At 45.4% G+C, this 27,123-nt stretch overlaps 1 protein-coding gene across 1 annotated transcript; it reads left to right on the forward strand.

Moving 5' to 3' along the window:
- Mogat1 (monoacylglycerol O-acyltransferase 1) lies at window positions 1-26,071 on the forward strand. Its single transcript, XM_036172746.1, has 6 exons — window positions 1-94; window positions 9,552-9,730; window positions 10,448-10,652; window positions 15,601-15,775; window positions 18,058-18,257; window positions 25,914-26,071. The coding sequence occupies exons 1-6, from the start codon at window positions 1-3 to the stop codon at window positions 26,066-26,068; spliced, it is 1,008 nt and encodes a 335-aa protein (XP_036028639.1). The 3' UTR covers window positions 26,069-26,071.
- The last annotated feature ends 1,052 nt before the right edge of the window (window positions 26,072-27,123 follow it).

The raw sequence follows: 27,123 nt of genomic DNA on the forward strand, positions 1-27,123 counted from the left end.
ATGAAGATCGAGTTCGCTCCACTCAACATCCCGCTGGCGCGGCGCCTGCAGACCACTGCGGTTTTTCAATGGGTCCTGAGCTTCCTCCTGCTGAGTAAGAGCCCCGCTGTGTCACCTTCTCTTCCCATGCACAGTTCTCACCCCGCTGGTTCCCGGTCAGCCATATCAGAAAGGGCATTCACCTACAATGGCTTGGATTCTTTCTCACTTATGACAAATAACTTTGCCAACTTGATTTGCCTTCTACTGTTTTCTTTTTCTCTTCCCTCTCTTCCTGCCTGCCTCCCTCCCTCCCTTCCTTCCTCTCTTCCTTCCCTTTTTTTGTTTTTTCTAGACAAGGTTTCTCTGTGTAGCCCTGGCTGTCCTAGAACTCTTTGTAGACCAGACTGGCCTCAAACTCACAGATCCTCCATCTGCCTTTGCCTCCCAAGTACTAGGATTAAAGGTGTGTGCCACTATGCCTAGTTTATGCTATTTTATTTATAAAGTGAGGTGTGTCTAACTTACAATGGGAGACACATGTTTTAAATATACAGCTGGGTGAATCTGCATAACTATAACCCCCCAAATGTAGCCATGACCCTATCTAGAAAATGGGTGTTATAGAAAGTTGCATTTTAGCCCCTCAAAGCTGTCAATTTGTTTCTCAGTCTCTTGACTCATAAATGGGTAAGTAATGCCACTAAGGTATTTAAAACCTCAAGTCTTTGCCTCCGCAATCTCAAGACAAAGAGCTACAGTTACTTTTCCGTGTTTAGCCTTAACTTTTCCAGTTACATCAGCTCCTGGGTACAGAATCTGCCAAACCCAACTACATGGGTTGGGTTGGGTTTGCGAGTCCCCTGTTTGGAAACAAGCCACCCAGGGGTGCGTTCTCAGGCTAAGGCAGTACAGCAACCAGATCTCTGTGGACAGCTCCTGGAGGAAGCCTGTCCTTCCTCAGTCGTGTGCTCTTGGAGAAAACGAGGACTGACTGAGAGCTTCCATGGCTAAACGTCGCTGAAAGCGTAAATCGTCCACATGAGCTAAGACAGTGAACTGCACACCGGTTGGGCCAAGTGATAAAAACAACAATCGTTGCATTCTGGTTTTGCACATTGGAAGTTGTTCCACTTGTTCAAACACACTCACAGATATCAACTGTGACTGCATGTGAGGATCTCTTTCAAAAAAAAAAAAAAAAAAAAAGCTTCTTAAACACTGGGATGCCCAGGTGCCATCCCTAGTATTTCTAGCTCATTTGTCTTGGAATTCAGCCTTCACTGAGACTTATAAAAACAAAAACAGAAACAAAACTCTCCAAGTATGCAGCCAGTGCTTATGAACAGGCAATTCAAAGCATTAACTAACTCATTAGGTCCTCAGAGCCCAAACCCCCAGAGGCTGGGCTGGTGACAGTGCATTCCATTCTGCTCTGGACCAAGAGCCGGAAGACATCTGTATCTTTCTGCCCAAAGTCCCTGTCCAGCCACCGTATGCCTGCTCAGAGAGCCCACTGTCCTTTCCTTTCATGGATGTTGTCATTGGTCGCATTTGTAAATGTCTGCTGTTGTTTGAGAGATGTGTATGTAGCCATCCCAGTGTGCAAGCTCGGAGAAGGAGCACCCAGCAGCTGCCTGACCAAGGATACCCAAGAGGACTTGCTTCGGGACTCTTTCCACCCGGTCACCCAAAAGAGAAGCCACCTTCCACATGTCTGAAGGTGTGGACTCATGTTATCTCCTTAGCAATCCAGTAAGGGTGGGATTGTCCCCTTTCCTCATGTCCCAACTATTGCCCAGGGTCACGTGGCTCTGTTGTTTCAGGGAGGACACAGGTGCTACATGCAAGTAGATTGTGTTTTCAGACACAGAGGGTAGAGAGAAGGAAGTGGATCCTCACAAACCAACTGCCTTGGTGTCTTTATTTGCCTGGTTTTGCTTTTTTTTTTTTTTTTTTGTCTTATTTAGGTTTGTTTGTGGGGGGGCACACATGCCACAGCATGAGGTGGAGGCCAGAGGACAGTCTTTACCTCTCCACTGTGTTTGAGAGTGTCTCTTTGCTGCTCTGGAGTCAGGCTAGCTGGCCTGAGAGCTTGCTTCTTGCTGTGGAGTGCTAGAATGACAGGTGTTGTGACATTGCATCTGACGAGTTTGGGGTGTGGATGTTGTCGGTCTAAACTGGGAGCTTTTACCTAGCCAGCTATCCCCTCCGCCCTAAATTATCAATCTTTTAGAGATTGGATCTGAATGAAATGGGCACTGTAAGGAAACCAAAACAGTTGCTTTATGGGTAAAAAGGGAAAAGTTCACTCCAAATGTCTCTCAGCAAAGCAAAGGTGGGTAGAAGTGGGGGGTGGATTTTCCGGGCTTTAAGGGAACAGGTACCTGGGAGGGGGGGAAACCTGTGAGCTGGGGTGGAGGGCTTTGAAGTGTATTACACCTACTTGACTGTAGGGATTGAAGGAGCCTAGAAGCTAGCATAGACCTTTGTATGTTAATAGGAATAACAGGCATGTGGCCAGAGATAAGGAGAATGGTTCCTTTAGCAGGTAGGGACTATTTTCTCAAGTCCCTGAAGGAATGCTGGCTTTTGTCTAAATGCCAGACTTTGGGAACTGGGATTTCTTGGGGCCAGACATTCCAGCCTTTTGTTGATAATAAATAATAAGGGCCCAGGGAATCTTTTCTATGGCTACTTCCTGCTGACATGGGGGGTATTGTTGGGGACCCAGGAAAGCTGGAACGCTGGCCAAGGCCTTGGAAGAGCAAGTTGTTTTACTCACTGCCCTGGCTCTGCTGGACCATCTGGGGCCTAGTAAAGTGCAGGCCAAGCTAAAGGCGTCTGTAGGTTGGACCTCGGGACTAGCCATCCAGGATGCAAAGGTTCAGGGTGGTGAGTGACGGTAGGGAGGCCTGAGGAGATTCTGTCAGAAGCATCTGGTTTACCAACCATCAGGTGATTTTGCTAATTCCTTACCGAAAGAACCTGGGAGTGATCATAATTACAAGGGGTATGGAAATCAGTGAGCCAAAGAGATTTAAGAGCCGGGGGCCCAAGGGAGATCAAAATGAGAGTTCTACAAAGGAGCTGGGCCCTGGAGGCCTTCGAGACCTTTCCAGTTGCATATGCCTTTAATCAGTTCTTGCACCTGGCCAGGCTGGTTTATATAGTAGCAGCATTCTTCTCTGAGGAAGAGACAAGGGACACTTGTCTCTTCCTCACCACCTTCAGGAGTTAGTAAGTTGAGGGCCCTTGATTTTGAAACCACTGAGGCCAGAGAAATGAGCTGGTTTGAGAGTCTTTACAGAGCCAATATTGATTCATGGGTGGTGTGTGTTAGCTGGGTGGATATCTGTTGAGGTAGGTACAGACTGTGACCCAAGCCGCCTGCGGCCAAACCTGTAGCAGCCAAACTAATTCCAATCACTTCAGAAGAGAATGGGCTATGGCCTGTCAATCCCTGTGTGAAACTTGGAGGGAAGCATAGAATTCTCCTTCTGTGTATGGGGTGAGTTGGGGAGTAACCGTGGAGAAGCAAGGACCATGAGTGGATTTGTCTATACACTGGTGAAGCTTGAATCGGCACCAAAGGAGAGCTTCCTGGGGGCTAATAAAGTTCCTGAAATTGGTACTGAGGAGGAGGACTGAGAGCAAGTCTTAAAGAGACAGTCACCTGGTATCTCCAGAGAGCAAAGAGGCACCAGAGGTGGTGAGGGGAAGGAAATGGTTTTGGGGTTACAGAATGTAGAGTTTAGGGTTACATGGGTGAGGGACTGTTACAAGGGAGCATGAAGGTACGTTAAGGGGCCCACCATTACTGCCATAGATGAGGAAGAGACTCAGGGACTTCCAATTTTAAGAGAATCAAGGGGGGGGGTGAGCTGCGCATGCCTTTAATCTTGGCACTCGCAGAAGCACGCGGATCTCTGTGAGTTCAAGGCCAGCCTGGTCTACAGAGCGAGATCCAGGACAGGCACCAAAACTACACAGAGAAACCCTGTCTCAAAACAAAACAAAACAGAACAGAAAACAACAACAAAAAAGGAGAATCCATTTACTCTGGATTGCTTAATGAGATAAAAATAGAGAAGAGGGCTACATAGTCATGTAGTTTGTATAGTGTTTTCTTATTTCAAGCCAATTATACTTAGAAAAATGTAAAACTACTGTGTTCTATTTCTGATATAAACTGTAGGGGGCGTAAGCAGTGTGGAGAGAGAATTGGCTTCAACTGAGACAGTCGCTGGACAGCGAAGCAGCAGAGCAGGTCATGTGACTAAGGTGTTTCTGCACGGTGGTCTAGTTGTTACTTTTTGTCCCATGAAATAAGTAAAAAATGTGGGGAAATGCACTGATACACCTTTACAGAAAAAATGTATTAGAAACCCAAATGGTCAAAACTAAGACAATGGCTGCATTAGTGCTAACAGCCATTGCAGTATTTTCATTAAGTATAACATTTGTGAAGAAGTTATAATGCCAGACTCATCAAATGGCTGATATAAGAATATCCTAATTTGGGGCTGGAGAGATGGCTCAGTAGTTAAGAGCACTGACTGCTCTTCCAGAGGTCCTGAGTTCAATTCCCAGCAACCAGATGGTGGCTCACAACCATCTGTAATGAGATCTGGTGCCCTCTTCTGGCCTGCAGGGACACATGCAGGCAGAATACTGTATACATAATAAATTAATAAATCTTTTTAAAAAAATCCTAATTCTTGAAATTTAGAATTAATAATGGCATGTGACCTTCCATGTTAAAAACATAACATGGGGCTTGAGACATGTTGGCTTGACAGATAAAGAGTGCTTATTACCTGTGTAACAAGCCTGGCAGCAGGTCTGTGCACACCTGTAACTCCAGTGCAGTGATGGGCAGGTCCAGGGACCCCTGGGGCTTCTTGTATACCATGTTAGAAAGAGCTAGAACTTTGGGTCTGGAGAGAGACCCTGCCTCAAAGGAATAAGGTGAAGAGTGTCAGAGGCAGACACCTGACACCCTCCTCCCGCCTCTGTGCACAGGCACACAGACCTATACATGCATGCATGATGCATACACTACCAGGAATAAGGCTGATACTCTCTCTGCTTGTTATTTCTTCCTCATTCTTCCAAGTACGATGGTAAGGAAGATTTTGTGATAATGGTTCAGATCTGTCTGTCACTTATTCTGTGCCAGGCACTTGCCCTTAGCAGCCTCTGAAAGCAGATGTTGTCATTAGCTTATGATTATCTACTTATTTATTGCTGAGTTTTGTTTTTTGTTTGTTTGTTTTTTTGAGACGGGGTCTCTCTGTGTAGTCTTGGCTGTCCTAGAACTCACTCCATAGACCAGGCTAGCCTCAAACTCAGAGAGATCTGTCTGCCTCTGCCACCTGAGTGCTGGAATTAGAGGTGTGTGCCACCACTGCCCAGCACATCATTAGACCATGTATTAATTACTCTGCACTGAGACAAAGCACCCACCAGAAGTGACTTCATAGAGGGCAGATTTACCTTGGCTCACAGCCTGAGAAGGTGCATGTAGTGGGTAGCCATCCCAGCCTTGGCCTGGAAGTTCCAACCCCCATTGAGGCTTTGGTAATGGTCATGCCCATAAGGTGGGGCTGAGGGAGGAAGCTGAAGACCCAAGATCGAGAGGAGAGGCTTCTCTTGGTTCCAGGACCCTGGATGCTGGAGGTAGACTGAGCAGAGTTCTCAAGAGAACACCGCCAGAGTGTGCTATACCTTTGCCAGACCCTGCAACCTATCCCTTCATTTGTAAGTTACCCCACAAAATAAACCTGCCTTTTGACTACGTGGAGTGGCCTAAATAATTTCACCAATAGGTGCAGTCACCATGTCTGAGTCATGATGGCAGGAGCATGTGGCTAGGGCTTTTTACTACATCTTGGTGGACCAGACAGCAGAGAAGGCTTGAGCCACTTCTAGGGTGGGCTATAATCCACTTCCTCAGGGTAGATATCACCTCTTAAAGAGTCTACAACTTACCAAAGCAGCACCGCTACATGGGGACCAACTGTGCAGACACATGAGCCAATGGAAGACACCCCACATTCTAGCTTGGACACCCACTTCACAGGTGGAGACGCTGAGACTCAAGAGGTAAAGAACCCTGCCTAGGCTAGGCAGTTTGGTCAGTGGTGAGTTTTACCATAGGAAGTCCAACTTCAGACTCACCATTTCGGTGCTGTGCATATGAAATGTATGATAGATATAAAAGAGGTATGCTGGGTATATTCAAGTGGAGCCTGTGCAGCTGGGTTGGGGTGCTCTGCATTTGAAGGGGGGGGGGTGGGGGTGGTGGGTTCTGTTTCTTGGCCTCTTTCTGGATCCCTCTGCAACTGAAAGGAGGTCAGGTTGCTATTGAAGGCAGTTTCTCCATCTTTGTGAAACAAACACGCATTTCTATGTGCCTGATCCTTTATGCTATGAACCCACATATGAACTTATAACAAATATGTCTAAGCTCAACTACTTGTGGGGAGAGAGTGGTTTGGGTGTTTTGTGGGTTTGCTTGGTTTGGTTTGGTTGTGGTGGTGTTGTCTTCAGTGCTCAGATTTAGGCACTAGACAGATCCCAGTCCAAATCCTTTGGACGTTCACATTCCAACGGCATCTGTTTTCACAAATGTGGATTATGAGCAACGGTGTGAACCTTAAAGGTTGCAAGGAGGAAGAGATGAGTTCCCTTATGAGCTAGCAGGGATTGACTCACACCCAATACTGGCTCTTTCCTTTCCCGCTTCACCTTAGCTCACCCACACACAGAATGAGCTGTGTTTATGTGTCCTGTACATCTTTCACACCCTACTGAAGTGAACAGAAAATTCACCAAAGGCAGTGAATTTTCAGTACTCCGACCCAGGTGAAGAGAAGTAGGTAAGGTAAAATGGAATGGTCCTGTTAGGAATGAGAGCAAAGGGCAGCCTCTCCACCCTGCTTCCGAACACACTCTTGGTAGTTCTAGAAAGCAGTAAGACAGCCCACAAGAGCAACACAGGCCTCCTCAGACTTTAGTCTGTTGACATTTAACATTGTTCACATTGGAGACCAGTAACAAGCCAGTCCTTGACCACATTCACATGTATATTTTGGTCAGACCCATACTGGGAAAAGCAATTATTTATATATGTGTGTGTGTGTGTGTGTGTGTGTGTGTGTGTGTGTGTGTGTGTATGTGTGTGTATACATATATATCAGGAAATAGAAATAAATTCTAGTTTGGGTCATATATTTCCTTATATGTATATCCATATATATCTGTATATTTAGTATATAGTAGCTGCTCCTAATCTATGTATTTATATACAGTTTTTTACTTACCCTGGTTTTAATTATCTAGTATCAACCAAGGTCTGAAAATATTAAATAGGAAATTCCAGAACAAAAGATTAAAAGGAATAAATGAATTAAAGATTATTAATTTGCTGTGCAACAATCTTTTTTGTACATTGTGGGTATGTATCCCTCTCATTGGTTAATAAAGAGCTGACTGGCCAATAACTGGGCAGCAAAAGGTTAGGCAGGATTTGCCGGGGAAAAAAGGAGAGTGTGGGGAGGAAGAAAGGCAGAGTCATGGGAGTCTCCAGGAAACATGGAGAGAAGCAAGATCAACATGCCATGCTGAAAAAAGGTACCACCATGTGGTAGAGCATAGATAAGAAATATGGGTTAATTTAAGGCATAAGAGCTAGCTTCTACCAAGCCTAAGCTATTGGCCAATCATTTATAATTAATAATAAGTTTCTGTGTGGTTATTGGTGAGCTGATGGTCCCAATGAAAAACTCCACCTACATTAATTCTTGAATAATATTTAATATTTTGGTATATTGCTTTTAATTGTTCTGTTTTATTGCTACTGATTTTTTGCTAGTCTCTTACGTGCCTGATTTATTAGTTGACTTTTTAGCACAGATATGTATATGTTGGTAAAAGCATAGTATCCTTGGCCAGCAGCCAGTAGCTTCAGGCAACCACTAGGGGTATCCCTACACACTGGGTCATAGAGAAGAAGGAGCTGTGATGTCTCAGGGTGAGAGCCAGTGGCTGTCACAAAGACACCTTGATGTATCTTTTTAACAAGGTTGAAAAGGAGTAGACAGGAGTTTGGGGTCTAGAGAGAACTTTAGATAGGAGGCCTCACTGCAGAAGAGCAGGCTGGAGCATGGCTCCCCAAAGGGACCTGCACTCATGAACACTCATCATCTACTAGGCTTTAAGCTCTATTCCGCCCTCTTCTCTCTTATTGATAGATTTCTTCTTCTTCTTCTTCTTCTTCTTCTTCTTCTTCTTCTTCTTCTTCTTCTTCTTCCTTCTTCCTTCTTCTTCCTTCTTCTTCTTTCTTCTTCTTCTTCTTCTTCTTCTTCTTCTTCTTCTTCTTCTTCTTCTTCTTCATTTCAAAACAGGGGTTCCCTATGTGGTCTAAGTTGGCCTGGAATTCAGTCCTCTTACCTCATTCTCTCAGGTACGCAGCACCACACCTGGCTTATAAATGTGTTCATCTAATATAATATAAGTTAAACGTTTAGAACTGTTTTAATCCTAACACTTGGGAAGCAGAGACAGGCAGAGCTCTGTAAGTCTGAGGCCAGCCTGCTCTACACAGTAAGTTTCATGCCAATACATAGGAAGACCCTGTCTCAAAACCTGAAAGTATACCTTAAATATTATTGCAGAGTTATCTTTTATGTTGTCAATATTCAAGTCAAGTTTTCTCCACCCCTCCCCATATTTTTAAGCAATATTATTAATACATAAGAGATTGGAATGACTCTCATAAAACAGAGCAAGAACTCATAGACACTTGAACCTCAAGTGCCTCCTTTATGCCTGTGGTGCTTTAAATGAGAATGGTCCCCATAGGCTCATTTGTTTAACTACTTGGTCCCTAGTGGAACTGTTTGGGAAGGACTGGGAGGTGTGGCCTTGTTGGAGGGCATGTGTCACTGCCAGCAGGTTTTTGAGGCTCTCAAAGCCAAGTGCTAGTCCCAGTGTACCCTCTCTGCCTCCTGCTTGCAGAGGTGAGCTCAACTGTTCCTGCCTCCAAGCCTTTGCTCCCTAAATCATGGTCTGAAACCATAAGATCCAAATGAAACACTTTCTTCTACAAGTTCACTTGGTCATGACATTTTTTTCACAGCAATAGAAAAGTAACTAATACATTGCTATTTCCGTTTTTGACAATAGAGTCCTTGAAAATGAGGCTGTGGTCCACATAGGCCCTCTTTTTTTTTCTTCTTCTTTTTTTCGGGGGGCGGGGGTGAGACAGGGTTTCTTTGTGTAGCTTTGCGCCTTTACCTGGAACTCACACTGTAGCCCAGGCTGGCCTCAAACTCACAAAGATCCTCCTGCCTCTGCCTCCTGAGTGCTAGGATTAAAGGTGTGCACCACCACCGCCCGGCAATATAGGCCTTCTTCATGGGTACATGAGCTATGCTGTACAGCCAAAGTAGGAAGAAAAGATTTCCTACAGTAGCGAATCTTCTACTTTCCATGACCAGTGGTTGTGAAGTACAGGGAGCAGTGACTGATGGACCGGTTCCACCTGGCTTTTCCCTCTCTTACAGCACAGGTGTGCTTTGGGATCATGGTGGTGCTCATCATATACAACTACTGGTTCCTTTACATCCCATATCTGACTTGGCTCTACTTCGACTGGAAAACCCCAGAGCAAGGAGGCAGGAGATTCAATTGGGTCCAAAGCTGGACTGTGTGGAGGCACTTTAAGGACTATTTTCCAATCCATGTGAGTAGAACTGTCTTCTGAAGTGTTCTTTTGAGACGGGAGGACAGTGGGAGTGTAATTTCATCTTGTGTAGCTCCACCTTATTCCTTTCCAGACAGAGTGCTCCTCTATCCATTTTGTGCTCTTATAGTGAATATCAGAGCTTTAGATCCACATAAAGAAAATTTATTTCTCACAGTTCTGAAATCTGGTGTGGGGGGGTGTCCGTCCAATATTAAGGTTTCAATATTCCATGAGTATCATCTTGCCCCATGATCTCATGGCAGATACAAACGGCAGAGTAAGAGGAGTCCAACTTGTCCTTTTAGGAAGAACCCATCCACACCAGCAGTAAGGGGTTGGTCTCTACTCTATCTGCTCTCATGATCTAGCCACCCCGCCTAATGGAGCCTCACATGCCTATACTGTTGCATTGGAGAGTGAATTATCCTTGTTTTGTGGGTGATTGACAGACAGATTCAAATCATCCCAGAGAAAGCTTGCACTTTGGTTCAAATTAATAAAGGAGTCTTAAGCCAAGTTGACCAAGTCTGGAAGACTGTGTCTGGACCCTGGGCTCAGTGGATGGTTTAGAAATGTCAAAATATCTGTAACCCAGGAAAGTAAGATAAATCAGGTTCTTTATTTCCCACTGACGTAAGGAGTATAGAGGAATCCTTCCACTTCTCAATGATGGGGGTCATTTCATTTCCTTATCTCAATGTGAACGTGCTGTAGCTCATCAAAACCCAGGATTTGGATGCAGGGCACAATTATATATTTGGATTTCACCCTCATGGAATACTCGTGCCTGGAGCCTTTGGAAATTTTTGCATAAATTACTCAGACTTCAAGAAGCTGTTTCCTGGTTTTACGTCATATCTCCATGTGACCTCCTGCTGGCTCCCCGCCCCCTTCTTCCGAGATTATCTGATGAGCTTTGGTAAGTGATTGAGTCACTGTTCCCACAGCATCCAGCGACACAGCCACTGCTCCCACAGCATCCAGCGACACAGCCACTATGTCCACTGCATCCACTGACGCATCTACTCTGTCCACAGCATCCACTGACACAGCCACTGTGTCCACAGCATCCACTGACACAGCCACTGTGTCCACTGCATCCACTGATGCATCCACTCTGTCCACAGCATTCACTGACACAGCCACTGTGTCCACAGCATCCACTGACACAGTCACTGCTCCCACAGCATCCAGAGACACAGCCACTGTGTCCACAGCATCCACTGATGCATCCACTGCTCCCACAGCATCCACTGACACAGCCACTGTGTCCACAGCATCCAGCGACAGTCACTGCTCCCACAGCATCCAGCGACACAGCCACTGCTCCCACAGCATTCACTGACACAGCCACTATGTCCACTGCATCCATTGACGCATCTACTCTGTCCACAGCATCCACTGACACAGCCTCTGTGTCCACAGCATCCACTGACACAGCCACTGTGTCCACTGCATCCACTGACACAGTCACTGCTCCCACAGCATCCACTGACACAGTCACTGCTCCCACAGCATCCACTGACACAGTCACTGCTCCCACAGCATTCACTGACACAGCCACTATGTCCACTGCATCCATTGACGCATCTACTCTGTCCACAGCATCCACTGACACAGCCTCTGTGTCCACAGCATCCACTGACACAGCCTCTGTGTCCACAGCATCCACTGACACAGCCTCTGTGTCCACAGCATTCACTGACACAGCCACTGTGTCCACAGCATTCACTGACACAGCCACTGTGTCCACAGCATTCACTGACACAGCCACTGTGTCCACAGCATTCACTGACACAGCCACTGTGTCCACAGCATTCACTGACACAGCCACTGTGTCCACTGCATCCACTGACACAGCCACTGTGTCCACAGCATCCAGCGACAGTCACTGCTCCCACAGCATCCAGGGTCACAGCCTCTGCACCCACAGCATCCACTGACACAGCCACTGTGCCCACAGCATCCACTGACACAGTCACTGTTCCCACAGCATCCAGTGACACAGCCACTGCTCCCACAGCATCCACTGACACCGCCACTGTGTCCACAGCATCCAGAGACACAGCCACTGTGTCCACAGCATCCACTGACACAGCCACTGTGTCCACAGCATCCACTGACACAGCCACTGTGTCCACAGCATCCACTGACGCATCCACTCTGTCCACAGCATCCACTGACACAGCCACTGTTCCCACAGCATCCAGTGACACAGTCACTGCTCCCACAGCATCCACTGACACAGCCACTGTGTCCACAGCATCCACGGACACAGCCACTCTGTCCACAGCATCCAGCGACACAGCCACGCAGTTCCCACGTGCAGCAGTGCTCTGGAGTGGCGGCAGCACAAACAGCACCCCCTTGATGTTACACTTCTTGCACTCTGTGGATTTTCCTCACACAACCACTTCTGCCTTTTATTCTGTCCATCCCAGGTATTTAGTTTTGTGATAGGAACATAGGAAGAATAAATTGGTAATGCATTCAGTATATTCAAATGTGAAAAACAATCATGTATCAAATAAAGGGTAGATCATACTTTGGAGAGGCACTTTGCATACTCTTATGGATGTTAGAACTGGAAAATGTCCTCCATTGGGTCTTGCAGGATCGATAATGACATAAACTACTCTGTGCTGGCTTGGTTGTCCTAGGTTATCTGTGCCTCCTGGAGCTGTGGGTGGTGGTGGTGGTACAGTGTTTATGTAGCATGAACGAGGCCTGGTTCTACCCCCAGATCTGTAAGGAAGGAAAGAAAGGGGGGGGAGGGAGGAGAAGGGAAAGGGAGGGAGGGGAGAAATAAAGTAACCCCTTGACAGCCTGGTCTACAGAGGGAGTTCCAGGACAGCTGGGGCTACACAGAGAAACTGTCTAAAAAGAAGGAGGAGGAGGAGGAGGAGGAGGAGGAGGAGGAGGAGGAGGAGGAGGAGGGGAACCCTTCTACTATTCTGCTATTTGGTTTGGTTTGGTTTGGTTGCAGTTTGCGCTTGTTAAGACAGAACTTCACTCTATAACCCAGGCTGGCCTTCTGGCCCTGAATTCCCAACAGTTCTGCTTCCACCTCCACATTCTGAGACTGTAGGTGCGCGTCACTGCACCTATGAGTCGATGGAATCCTCTTGAATCACTAGTTCTGAGAACAGAATCAGTCTAGAATGCTTTAGCGATGCTTTATAAACACATAAAGAAGCCTGAATGCAGTTCAGTAGCCTTCATTTTCAACTCAAGAGACTCTAAATTGCTTTCCCAATTTAACCGGCTTTTTGACTTATGCACTTCAGTAGCTTACAGTTTCTTTTGCCTTCCAGATTGTCATGGCTTCCTCCATAGTCATTTCCGTCGTTATGTATCTGTTTGGAGATCATTACAACACAGAGCACTAGGATTCGCTCTGGCTTTGCAGGGACTGTGCGGGTTAGTGGCCTCAAAAGCAGAACTTAGTCCAGTGAGTGCTGCAGGGCACACTAGAGGGCGCCCTATCTCCCGAACCACCGAATGTTCTACCATATGGCCTCCAGAGGGCGCACTAACACCCCAAATTACCTCTTGCGTGGTAGACATTGGGGTTAGAGTTTTATAAAAGGAACAAAATTAAAGATAAGTTTTTAATTCCCAAAACGTCACAGAAATAGATTTTAAATTTAGTTTTTGCTGATTGAAAGTAGAATCACCAGTAAATTTGAGTAGTTGAGAACAGGTGTGGCAGAGACAGCTGGGCATTTCCCTCTCCATGGCCACGTCAGACACAGTTCTCAGAGTCTCTCTTAATACAGTGATCCCAGCCATTCCTGTTGACTAGAGTTGAGGCTGTGATTAAATCTGTGCGCTATGGCCATCACAGAGTATTTACTTAATGGATCTTTTGAGACTGGGTCTCTCTGTAGCCATGACTGTCCTGGCACTTGCTGTGTAAACCAGGCTGGCCTCAAACTCACAGAGATCCACCTGCTCTCGCTCTCTCTCTCTCTCTCTCTCTCTCTCTCTCTCTCTCTCTCTCTCTCTCTCTCGTGTGTGTGTGTGTGTGTGTGTGTATGTGTGTATGTGTGTGTGTGTGTGTGACCACACCGATCAATATTGGTGTATAATATCATACAATGGTTTCTTTTGCTGCGGCCTTCATGTCTTAAAAGCTAAATAAGGATACCCCAACTTGTAGCCAATGATGAATTAGGCTGTTACTGTCTATAAATTCTCAGCAGCATTTTCCAGTACCAGCTCCTGAGGACAGGTGTGTGGTCCAAGACTTCCTCCTGTGACCTACCTCCCTCACATGAAATTTCTATGGCTACAGATTCTCTTAAACTCTAAGTAACAACCCATTCCTCTTGGCCCACTTTGGCAGGGAGGCAACCACCAGATGACAGCCACAATAGTATGTGTTTCCAGACTTATATTCTATCTGTGTGCCTATTAAGCTGGAGCAGGCAGCAGGGACCGAGTCACAATGGCCTCTTGCCTCAAGCAGAGGACTTTAGATTTTACCCTCTGGGGAAAGCCACAGGCAATCTGTTGAGGGGCTTTGAGTAAGAAAGCTGTCTGTTTTGTGATAGATCTTTCACACAGCAGCATGGAGGCTGATTAGATAGATGGGCAGAATCTGCACACTGGAACAACGCAATAGGCCTATGGTAGAGATCAGGGAGACCCAGGGAGGGCTATATTGGCACAGTGTTCTGACGGTAGAAATCCAGACGGGAAGAATGTTTGGTAGAGAACCAAGACTTCATGCTTGAGTGGTCTTTGGGTAGACAGCAGCTGTGTATGTATTATCATTATTATCAGCATCTGATATTACGAGCAGGTGTCCAATAAATGCTTTGGAATGAGTGAGTCACTAGTCAGCTGATGGCCGGCAGAAGATTTGTACGACAGACTGATATCTCAACCTGGATGACTGGATGGGTGATGGGATTCTTTTTTCTTTTTCTTTCTTTCTTTCTTTCTTTTTTTTTTTTAAGACAGGATTTCTCTGTGTAGCTTTGCACCTTTCCTGGAACTCACTTTGGAGACCAGGCTGGTCTCAAACTCACAGAGATCCGCTTGCCTCTGCCTCCCTAGTGTGCCACCACCATCCAGCGGAATTCTTTGTCCTGACTGTTAATGTTAGAGCAGGACCTGCTCTGGGGAATAGTTTGATGCACTGGATTTGGAGACATGAAGTTGGGATGTCTTTGAGCTCTCAAAGTGGAGATTTCCATTTGACCATTGTCGCGGTGGCCCTGGAAGCTGGGGAATATATTCCAGGAGATGGGTTTCACAGCACTCAGCACACAGAAGTGGTAGTTGTGTTCGTGGGTCTAGATGAGATTAGAAAACAATAGAAATAATGAAGGGACGCTCAGAAATCGCAGCTTACAGAATGGGCCGGAAACGGAACCTAGCAGGACACAAGAAATGGCTGGGAGAGAGCTAGAAGCTGGGGGTGGGTGGGGGAGGCGCTGTCTTTGCAAGAGAAGAGATGCCTTATTTGTCACTCAGGTTACTCCAAGCAAAATGACACATCTTGAACTCAGGTAAAGTTCCAAGCCATCCAAGCAGGGTCAGATTCTCTCATCCTGTCACTCATTAGCGCCTGCCTTTTCTCTCAAGGGCCATTCAAAGCCAGACGTGACACACTGGAGGCTGAGGTAGAGTGATGATTGCCAGGAGGTTGTTTGGAGCTGAGGGTAATGAGTTGAGGGCCAGCAAGCCTAGTGTGACCCTGTAGAGAAAAAGAGAGAGAGAATGAGTCATTCAGGACCTTATGTTTCTCTAAGAGTAGGGGATCATAATCAAATCATCACCATTGCTGTAGAATATTATTTTAAAAAATAATTCTTCAGAAGGAATGGCTAGTGATACTTTCTATTTGTTTCACTAAGGGATGGTTTCCGTTTCTAAGAAGAGTGTGTCCCATGTGTTGAGCAAGAATGGAGGTGGGAACATTTCAGTCATTGTCCTTGGGGGTGTAAAGGAGTCACTGGAGGCCCAGCCAGAACAATGTACCCTCTATATCCGCCAGCGCAAAGGATTTGTTAAGATTGCCTTGACCCATGGGTAAGTGGCTTTTTTTTTTTTTTTTTTTCAGTCTTGTTGGAGACAGGGTCTTGATTTGCAGCTTAGGCTAGACTGGAACTCACCATGTAGCTCAGGCTGGCCTCAAACTTGTGGTGATTCCACTGCTAAGCCTGTCAAATCCTGGGATTACAGATCTGGCCTAGCCAAGTGGCTATTTGTTTAGGGTAAGCATGTTTTAAATGGATAAGACATGAAATGAGGGCAAAGAATGATAATAAATTTTCTAGTCCTTAGAGAACATTCTCCACATCAAGGTTCCAATAAAGACAAGTGGACAGGTTCTTGGGAATGGAGGATGAGCTTCCTACCAAGGCAGGTGGGCTGTCACAGCATGCAGCAATTAAAAACAAAACAAAAAACAAAAAAACAGCAGTAGACACAAAATTTTACATACTCAATGCAAATTTACAACAAAATGAACAGAAGCCAACTGTTGCAAGAATTCTAAATGGTCTTTTTAATAAAAACCTGGAGCCAGATATTGGGGTAGATGCTGAAAGATCAGAGAGACAAAGGAACAGAACAGGCCAATGGAGAAATTTCTCACCACTAGCGAATCCTCAGGCCCAATGGAAGGCGAGATGCTATCTCCATGAATCCTCTAGCTGAAAGCCTCTGAGTCCTCAGCCAAAAAAAGGCTCTAGTTCTGTCTCCTCACACCTTGTATACCTTCCTCCACCCAGCCATCACTTCCTTCCTAGTGCTGGGGTTAAAGGCGTGTGTGCTTCCAAATACTGGTAGCAGAGGCAGGAGATCTCAAATGCTGGGATTAAAGGCGTATGACTCCCAAGTACTAGGATTAAAATTGTATGACTCCCAGGTACTGGGATTAAAGGTGTATGCCACCACTGCCTGGCTCTGTTTCTCTCCTAGACTAAATCAATTTCTTGCAGTCCAGGGTGGCTTTGAACTCACAGAGATCCAGATGGCTCTCTGTCTCCCGAGTGCTAGGATTAAAGGTGTGTGCCACCATTGCCTGGCCTCTATGTTTAATCTAATGGCTGGTTGGCTCTGTCCTCTGATCCTCAGGCAAGCTTTATCTGATACACAATAAATCACCACAGCCAATGAAAAGAATAGTGGTGGTTGGGGATTTAGCTCAGTGGTAGAGCGCTTGCCTAGCAAGTGCAAGGCCCTGGGTTCGGTCCTCAGTTTCAAAAAAAAAAAAAAGAAAGAAAGAAAGAAAAGAAAGCCAAACTTGGCTTTCTATGGAATAAAATTCTGGCCATGGCTAGCTTGCTGGAGCACTTCCTAAGGATTTCAAGTACAGCTTGAAGTGTTTAGAAGTTCATGCAGGTTCAGTGTTTCAAGTGTGGATGGGATACAGCATGGGAAGGCTTGGACGCTGTAGTGGTTACTCTTCCCATTGCTGAAAAATGCCTGACTAAAGCAGTTTGAAGGGGGCTGGCAAGACGGCTCATGGTGAAGAGCACTGGCTGCTCTTCCAGAGGACCCAGGTTCAATTCCCAGCACCCATATGGCAGCTCACACCCATTCCAGGGCTTCTGACACCCCTCACACAGGCATACATGCAGGCAAAATACCAATGAAATGAACATAAAATAATAAAAATAAATTTAAAGCAGTTTGAAAGGATTTACTTAGGCTTCCTGTCTCAGGGGTTACAGTCCAACTTTGTGGGGAAGGCATTTGGGGAGCAGGAAGCTACTGGTCAAGTTGGACTCACTGCTCATGTTGGACCCACAGACTACAGGCAGAGAGCAATGAATAATTGGTCTCAAATCACTTTCTCCTTCCTTCTTCTTTATTCAATCTAGGACTCTGGCCCCATGGGATGTTCCCACTTATACTCAGGGTTCATCTTCCCCTCTTCATTTAAGACTTTGCAGACACACCCAGAGGTGTGTCTTCTAGGGGGTTCCCAATCCAGTCCAGTTGACAATGAAGATTCAGGGTCACTAGCATGTTTAGAATTTGGGAGGTTTTCTTTAAATATCTGGGTGAAAGTAAATAATTTATTTAAATCCATATCCTTGAGGCTGGAGAGATTAATGGCTCCAGGATTAAACAGTGCAATTATAAAGACTGGAGTTTTGACTCCAGCACCCACATAGCAAGCCAGGCATCCTGCCAACACACAGGGCCCCAGCTCTGAGGGAGGGATGCTCTCTTTCAGCTTCTCAGCATACCCACGTGTGTGCACCTGTAGACACATTTGTGCATGCTCTTGGACAAGCAACCGAACCAACATTTCGAATCTGTTTGTAAAACCTGTATCCTTCCTTTTCCTGTTTCTCCAGTGCCCATTTGGTCCCGGTGTTTTCTTTTGGTGAAAATGAACTTTATAAACAAATTAACAACCCGGAAGGCTCGTGGCTTCGGACTATACAAGAGAGACTGCTGAAGTTAACAGGATTCACCATGCCACTGTTCTATGCCAGAGGACTTTTCCAGTACAGCTTTGGCCTAATGCCCTACCGGAAACCAATCCACACTGTTGGTATGTACATGAAACAAATAAAATGACCTTACCTTGTACAGTGTTTACTGTTATTGTCTAGGTGCTAATCGTTCAAAAGAAGTAGCCTTGAGTTTGGACTTCCTAGTGTCTTCGATCAGTGGTTCTCAACCTTCCTAATGCTGTGGCCCTTTATACAGTTCCTCATGCTGTCAACTACAAGCTTATTTTCCTTGCTACTTCCTAACTGTAATTTTGCTACTGTTATGAATCACAATGCAAATATCTGTGCTTTCCAATGGTCTTAGGCGGCCCCTGTGAAAAGGGTCACAAGCCATGGATTAAGAATCGTTCTTAAACCTTAACTGAACTTTAACCATGGCATGGACATCTAATAAACTATCTCTAGTTTATATTTGTGTGGGAGTTGGCCACCTTGTATACCTCCACTGTTGAACTAGAATCCAAGTTTAGATGCGAAGTTTCTAGTGCTCCTTGGTGGACCTGTTTCTCTGTACGGGCCTATGGCACATGTCCGTATCTCAGTGGTTGACTGATAGACAAACCCTCTCAGAGGCTAATAGCCACACCCAGCCCGGCACCCGTTTCTTACTAAAAGCATGCTTTGTGCCACTAATTTTGCTTATATGTGTTCTAGTATGAATGATTTTATTTATAAAAGGTGCGTGTTTGATTGACTAGAGATGGGAAGAAGAAGTGGAAAGGAAAAGGGTAGATCCCAGCCTGGTGATATGCATGTAGTGTCACCTGCTTGGGATACTGAGGCACAAGAGACCCAGGGTCAAGGCTAGCCTGAGCAACACTCAAGGCTGTCTCAAAAAGTAAATAGCTGGGCGGCGGCGGCGCACGCCTTTAATCCCAGCACTCGGGAGGCAGAGCCAGGCAGATCTCTGTGAGTTTGAGGCCAGCCTGATCTACAGAGTGAGATCCAGGACAGGTACCAAACTATACAGAGAAACCCTGTCTTGAAAAAACAAAACAAAATAGTAAACAAATAAATAAATGGCAAGAGTGAAGTAATTTCCTTCTGAGGCTTGGAAGAGATGAGGAAGTTGAAAATGAGGACATGCTGAACCATGAAGAATTAACCATAGTTTTGCATTTAATATGAAATGGAAATAATATTTTTACCTCAATAAGCAGTAACTCCAATCTGAACATAATGGCTTTTTTTAGGTTACTGTCACTAGAAGATTTCTGTCATTCCTTCTTCTCCTCTTCCCCTCTCTTCCCCTTCCTTCTTCTTTTCATAATAGAGTTTCATGTAGCCCAGGCTAGCCTGACTCACTATGTACCCACGTGATCTTGAACTTCTAATCCTCCTGCCTCCACAGGAACCCCTTGTGCTAGGAGCACACACACAGCGTTTCCTGCTGTCAGTTTATATGAGCTTTGCAATTCAGATGGCGTCACATGATGCTATTTTTAGCTGCCATATTTAACTCAGATGGAATGCAGCAGCAGCCTGTTTGTTAGTTACTCCGGGGAACACTGAGATGCATTTCAGAGTACAACTGTACTTTTATGATTGACTGGCTTATTTCTTTGGTATCATATCAGTTCATCATTTTTGTTCCCTTATGTTGTACTGTTGATTTGGGGGAGAGATATAATGGAAATTACAAGCTACAATTTGGGGAATAAGTTTAATTAGACATAGCGTATATGCACACATAAAATTGTAAGTACTGAAAATAAAGGGCATTCTGTTGAGTTAAACGACTGTGGTTGTTATCTCATTGCATTAACTGCTTTTTTAAAGTAGAGTGACTTTGGTATCTGATGTTGTTAAATTGTGCCTTTCCTGACAAAGCCAGAGTCCAATGGAGTTGCTGGATGTGAGCGAGCTGTCAAGACATTTTCATTCATGCTGTGTATTGTGCTCCTTTGGAAGGCTCAGAATAAGGGGACATGCCATTGGCCCATGCCTCTGCTTACTCCCAATGGAGTCTGAGGTATCTCCAGCAGCCTGTTCTTTTTTGAAACCTCTAAATGAAGCTAATAATATGAACATTTTATAAAGACCCAGCTGTCATAATCTTAGGACAACAGAGAAGGAACCAAAGATTCCAAACAGCCCGACTTGTGGAAACCAGACCAAGCATAGGCCTGTAATCCCAATGTGTAGGCAGCTGAAGCAGGAAGATCACAAGTTCAAAGCAGACTTGGGCTGCAGAGTGAGTTCAAGGTCAGCCTGGACATAAGCTACATGGTTAAATTCTATATAGTTGGGTTGGGGATTTAGCTCAGTGGTAGAGCGCTTGCCTAGCAAGCACAAGGCCCTGGGTTCAATCCTCAGCTCAAAAAAAGAAAAAAAAAGAATCCACACATCATGTGGGTGGGCTGAAGAAAGTGGTGAGGTCTGACTCTGAGTTACTCAGAGTGTTTCCTTCTCTCTGTCTTAGATTTTCTAATTCTAAGAGAGAAAGTACCTGTAACTGGCTTATCTTCTTTTGGGCTTCTCCAGGGATCACAAGTCACAATGTGTGCACCACTGTGCCACCCCAGTGTTGGGAGGGGGAGGCAGACGTACGGGGCAGAGCCTTCCCAACCAGCTTGCAGATGGTCTCCAGTGTATTGAGTTTTCCCTGAGCAGGGATTCCTGCCAAAACGTTAACCCAAATCCAAGTGTGAGGAAATAGACAAACGGTTCATTCAAAAACAAAAAATCCAGCTTCTGTTAGGACAGAGAGGAGGAAACACCCAGAGACACATAGCTGTCGTGGTTTGAGGTAGCAGACATAGCTAATGAAGCCATTGGTAGAGTTTGAATGTGGATTATGTGTAAAATGTCGCATGACAGTATGTCTCTGTGGGTGGGATCGTGGCAATGTGTAGGATACTGTTCTTGTTCTTAGGAAATAAAATAGTCAGGGAAGATTCCTATGACTGAGTTAGTGCCATCCATGCCCTACAGATGCTGTTAGAGATTAAAAAGCAGGCCTGCACTGTGGTCCATGTCTACAGCCCCAGTATTTGGGAGGCAGAGGTAGGAAGATTGTTTCAAGCTTAAGGCTAGCCAGGGCTACATACAAGCCTCAAAACCAGACCGACAAATGAACAGACAAGCCAAAGCTCTAATAAGGGACAAGGTGGGTAACTTGATTGGTGGAATGCTTGCCTAGCAAGCACAAAGCTTAGATTTGATTGCTAGCATAAAACAGATAGGGTGGGTGAGTACTTGTAATCCTATCACTTGGAAATTAGAAGCAAGAGGATCCAAAGTTTGTGGCCATTCTCAGCTACATAATGAGTTCAAGGCCAGCCTGGACTAAATGAGACCTTGTCTCAAAAAAACAAAACAAAAAAACATTAAAAAGATAATAATCCCTATGTATGTGTATGTTGATGTACATACATGTGCTTATGCATGCAAAGTACACATGAATGATTGAATGTAGCTGAGGGGATGCAAGTGCTTATGGTAGCCTTGAGTTTTTTAAATAAAAAAGATAAGGAAATGGGTTTTATTTTAATAAAACTGATTCCAACTTATATACCTGTGGGGGAAGCATGGGCTAAGCTAAGGGATTTCTGAAATTGAAGGAAAGGAAGGGAATGTAATTTGTTTTATTTATAAAACAGGAGAGATTGAAAGAGAATGATGTCATGAGGACAAGGCAGAGGAGCTAAAATGCCTTCTGAGGTTTTAGTGTTCCCAGCCGGGCCCAAGCTTTCACTGGCATGAGCCAGATCAACAGAGAAAAGCACTCAGACCTCCCATGTATGAAGGGGCCCCAAGGAAGATGAAGACTCACAGAGTGGATAGGGGACACATTTATATGCTGGGTTTGCCAAAGCCAGGCAGTTATAGACAAATAGCTAAAATGTACACAGAGACTATAGACAGGGAAGAGTTCTCGTTACAGGGTCTGCAGGAGTCTCTCTTGGCTAACTTTCCCTGTCTGCTGAAAAGACTTTCTTTTTTCCTGGTCTAAGGAGAGCATCGTTTACAAGGAAGCTTTAGTTTCTTCTCTCAGGAAGAAAAGGAAAGCCCACAATACCCTCCTCACATCCAGAAGTATCATCACAATGTTTTCATGACTTTAGCTCAAATAATCCCCGTGCCAAAGTGGCATATCCCACCGCATACTTAGAGCACTTCAGTGCCTAGTTCAACATGCCAACTGCTCAATAAAAGCTCATAACTGAGCATGTATGTGCCTCCATGCATACCGAGTGCACATATGCATGCCTGTACATACACAGGCCATCCTTTGAACTTCCGTCAGAGACTGGATCTGAACTCGGTTCTTCCAGCTCCCAAGTTTCTCCACAACTCTTGGTCACATATGCTCACCTGTTCTTCTTGGGAAACTTTCTACATGAGACTAGGAGAGTTTTGCCTAACCTGATGATACAAGTTTGTAATCCTGATGCTTGAGAGACTGGGGCAGTTTGAGGCCAGTGTGCGCTATTAGTGAGTTCAAGGCTAGCTTGACCACATAGAGAGACTATGTCTAAAAGCAAAATAACCCATGAGGGTTCTAAACTCAATGGAATCTTTCTACCTACAGACAAACAGAATATCGATGGTGTTTTTATTTTGAAAGATTTATTCTTCACTCCCATGAGAAAAAAAATTAGCATTCATTTCAACCCTTCTGCTGCTTTCTGCACTGGCTCATGAAACTCCCCAGCCTCTGTCCTAGGTGCATGTTGCATAGTGGTAGCATGGATTTGAAGTAAGATAGGGATCCCTGGAGTCATTGTCCCCTGGGCTGGGCTTTTCCCCTTCTATTTCCCGGATAAACTTAGCACAGCATATAGAAACGGGCTGCTGTGGAAGACCACAGACGAGCAGCCAAACTCCAACTGTTGCACAAAATCAAAAGCTGCAACATTGGAACATGGCAGCCACAATGTATTGAAAACTTAAAACACTCCAGGTGGGGTTTTTCCTCCATTTTTCTGAGCCCAGGTCTTCCTCTGTGGCCCAGGCTGGTTTGGATCTGGATCCCTTCTTATCTGTGAAGCAGAGGCAGCTGTGGTAACCTCTTGACTTAGTTTCTTTTTCTTTCTATTTGCTGGGACAAAATACTATGACCAAAAAGCAAGGTAGGGAGGAAAGGGATTTATTTGGCTTACACTTTCACATCATAGTCCTTCATCAGAGGAAGTCAGGACAGGAACTCAAGCAGGGTTGGAACCTGGAGGCAGGAGCTGATGCAGAGGTCACGGAGGGGTGCTGCTTACTGGCTTTCTTCCCATGGCTTGCTCAGCCTGCTTTCGTATAAAATACAGGACCACCAGCCCTGGGATGGCACCACCCATCATGGGCTGGGCCCTCCCCCATTGATCACTCAATGAGAAAATGCTTTACAGCTGGATCTCGATGAGGCATTTCCTCAGCTGAGGCTCCTTCCCCTCTGTTGACTCCAGCTTGTGTCACGTTGAACCAGCCAGGAGACCTCCTTAGGTTGTTCTAGCATTCGATTTAATGACATCTGATAGACACCCATAAGCATTAAGGTTTCCAATAAGGGTTCAGTTCATTTTCAAGAAGCAAGAGTCCAACCGAACCCAGGCAAGAGCTTGGTTCCACCGCTACTGCTTGGGTGGTTTTCACCTCGTAGCTGCTGGATGAACTTCCTTGAGTTTTTAGTCTAAGTGTGGTCTCAGTGATCAAATTTTTGCTTTATCTCTAGCTTATTCCTAAATGGCAGTGGAGACTTTTTTTAAAAAAAACCTTCTAATGCTCAGATTAAATATTGACTTCCTGGAGGTTGGGGGGGCAGGGTTTAACATCTTGGAGAAAGACAGGTGGGTAATTCACTAGAAAAGGGCATATTTGATTGCCTGGAAGAACTCACTGAAATCTAAAGAAATTTCACAAGAAGGGGATAGGACTGAACCCAGCCATGCTGTCGTTCTTAGGGAAGAAGATGCCCTGATTCAGAGATCACAAATCCTGGGACAGTGTGCTGGGAGCAGCTCACTGGCTCCCCATCAGTCCCCACTGCATTCTGCACATTCACTCTGATGAACTACCAGTCAATCTCGGTGTAGATTTCTCAGTTTCCTCCCTCAAAGTTCAGAACTTCGAGGAAGCTTTAAGAACCTTCAGTTATATTCTCTCATCCCATGCCCAGGAAAATTTAGACCAGAGGGAAAGCTAAGATGGACCCAGTCTACTCCAAGGCTGCTCTGGAACTCCTGAGCCTCCTGCTTCTGCCTCCTGCGTGCTGGAACTACAGGCATGTGCCCCCACACCTGCCTGATTTATTTCCTCCAGTTCTCTGCTGTGTATCAGAGGGCTGATGTCCACCGTGCAGAAATTTGACTTCCAAAAGGTCAAAGAAAACCCTTCCATGAGCGTTTGAAGGCTCCATCTGCTGAAACACTCGGCAATTCCGGGCGTGGGTGTGTCCCTCCTTTCTCGGTGCCCCTCAACTCCCATACTCAGGCTCTTTATCACTAGCTGCCCGCTCTATTCCTTCACATTTGCTCAGCTTTTTCTTAAATAACCACCTTCTGTTACTGACACGGGTTCACCCTTGTATGTAGCTTGGAGATGGGGGGGGGGGGCTCCCCTCCCCTGCCCCCCCCCCTTGTGTACTCGAATTTTCACTTTACAGTCACGTGCACGGGCCTCGTGCCCAAGCTAACGACTTTAGAAGAAGCAGTTTGCAATGAGGATTGAAGTTGACCACCCCGCTTATCCTGGCCTTGGAGCAGTAGCAGCATCGGGCCAGCAGATGGCGCAGCGTATACAGGCGCCAAAGACTTGTAGTTCCGAACTCTTTAAAATTCTGAGGTTGCTTTTTACGAAAACATCTAAAATATGTGTACAGAAACCGCTTTTAAAATATGTTCAGAAGCTGCCAGATTTATTTACAGCTCGTCAGAATTTTTGTAATTTTGTAATGCTTTTTTCTTTGTGGAATATTCATATGATACAGATAAGATGAATCTTTCCCGATCCCTGTTTCCTTCCTCACAGGGAAATGTTGATCTTCCCAGATTTTTTTCTGTGCACCGAAAATACTGGTGCAGCTAGAAATATAATATTTTTTTCATGGACAAGATCACACTTTATTTTGCAACTTTTCTTTGACATTTTAGACATTGTGCATCCCACATTATGTGTTGTTTTCTTTTAAAAAGATAGCTTGCCTAGGATTCCAGTGAGTAATGTCGCTCAACTTATGTAACTGTATTCCTAGTGAGCTGTGGTTGCTTTCGGTTTTACGATTATATGACTTTTCTCTCATACAGCTGCTTCCCTTAGAGATATGTGACCCTTTCAATTGTTCCGAAAGATTTAAAAAAAAATGAGTCAGCCTAGAGGGGATGCCGCGTGACCTGAGCATTTCAGTCAGTCATAATAAGAACACTGGTCTGGCTGTCAGCTGTGCCCAGAGGAGGATGGGGGTGACGTGGCACACAGCAACGCCTACTCTGCTCACAGCTGCAGCCTGCACAGCAGCGCCTTTGACTCAGAAGTCAAACCACCAGGAGGAGAAGGACAGCCCAGTGTCTGAGAAGGGAAACTTTTTTTTTTTTTTTTTTTTTTTTTTTTTGCTGTCAAGTGGGATGGTGTGACTGAGGCAGGCAGCCAGTGAGCTGGGGAGATGTTGACTGGCAGCCCAGCCCTCAGCGGCCCACTGGAGACACAGGCTGGGGCCGAGCAATGGTGGTTGTTCCTCGAGGGTGATGTGTGCTCTCTTTTCACAGTTGGCCGCCCCATCCCTGTCCGGCAGACTCTGCACCCGACCCCAGAGCAGACTGACGAGCTGCTTCAGACGTACTTGGAGGAGTTAAGGAAACTATACAACGAGCACAAAGCGAAGTACGGTATTCCAGAACACAAAACTCTGGTTTTTAAATGACTCTCCTCCTCCAAGGCATAAAGGAAGACAAGAGAGCACTGAGAAAATAAATATTTTAAATAAGTTCACTTTTGTTTGTTTTTCTGTTTGACTATAGAATCGAATTGTGTATTAGTTGTGGGAGACAGCTGCTGTTATTTTATACTGTGGTAAATAAAAACACAGTAAATGGAGGGCTGGGGTTGTAGCCCAGTGGTAGCATGCTCACCTAGCATGGGCAAGGCCCCGAGTTTGCTCCTTAACACTGGAAAACAAAAATACAGTAGATAATTACAGGATAGGATTGAAGATGACTAAGAACCTTCTGAATTTAGGGAAACTGGGTTGTTCTTCAGGTTTCTAAGAGGGTTAGAATTACTCATGCGCTCAGAGCAAAAGCAAAATACCAACTCCAAAGAGACTCCAGCCTCTGTGCACTGCTGTGGCTTGGGGTGGGGGTCTTCACAGAGCCTGGCAGCTGATGCTCAGCACAGTTGAACATTTAGAGACCGTGTAACTTGTCACATAAAAAGCCAAAGAGGCAGGCCTCCACTTAAACACAACATTTGTTACTGACTAATGTCAATTTGTTTTTGTTTTTTTCTGGTTTTTCAAGACAGGGTTTCTCTGTGTAACTTTGCGCCTTTCCTGGCTGGCCTCGAACTCACAGAGATCCACCTGCCTCTGCCTCCCGAGTGCTGGGACTAAAGGCGTGCGCCACCACCGCCCGGCCCTGACTAATGCCAATTTTAATACTAGATGATGTAGGTCCTTCAGGTCATATCAATGCTTTTTGGTTTGGGTGGGTGTTTTTTGGTTTTGTTTTGTTTTTTTATCAGTGCAGAATTATGCATTTCTGAAGCAAGATGAGTCTAACACTTGGAATCCCATATGGATGAGAGTCTGTATCATTTCTCTTTGTGTATTTGCAATGGAAAAGTGGGCCTATATTTGGAAGACAACATTCTCTCTGTTTTGTTTGTTTGGGTTTTTTGTTTTTGTATTTTTGGTTTTTCGAGACAGGGTTTCTCTGTGTAGCTTTGGAGGCTGTCCTGGAACTCGCTCTGTAGACCAGG

This window comes from Onychomys torridus, chromosome 23 (assembly GCF_903995425.1).
Source record: "Onychomys torridus chromosome 23, mOncTor1.1, whole genome shotgun sequence".
NCBI classification, from domain to species: Eukaryota; Metazoa; Chordata; class Mammalia; order Rodentia; family Cricetidae; genus Onychomys; species Onychomys torridus.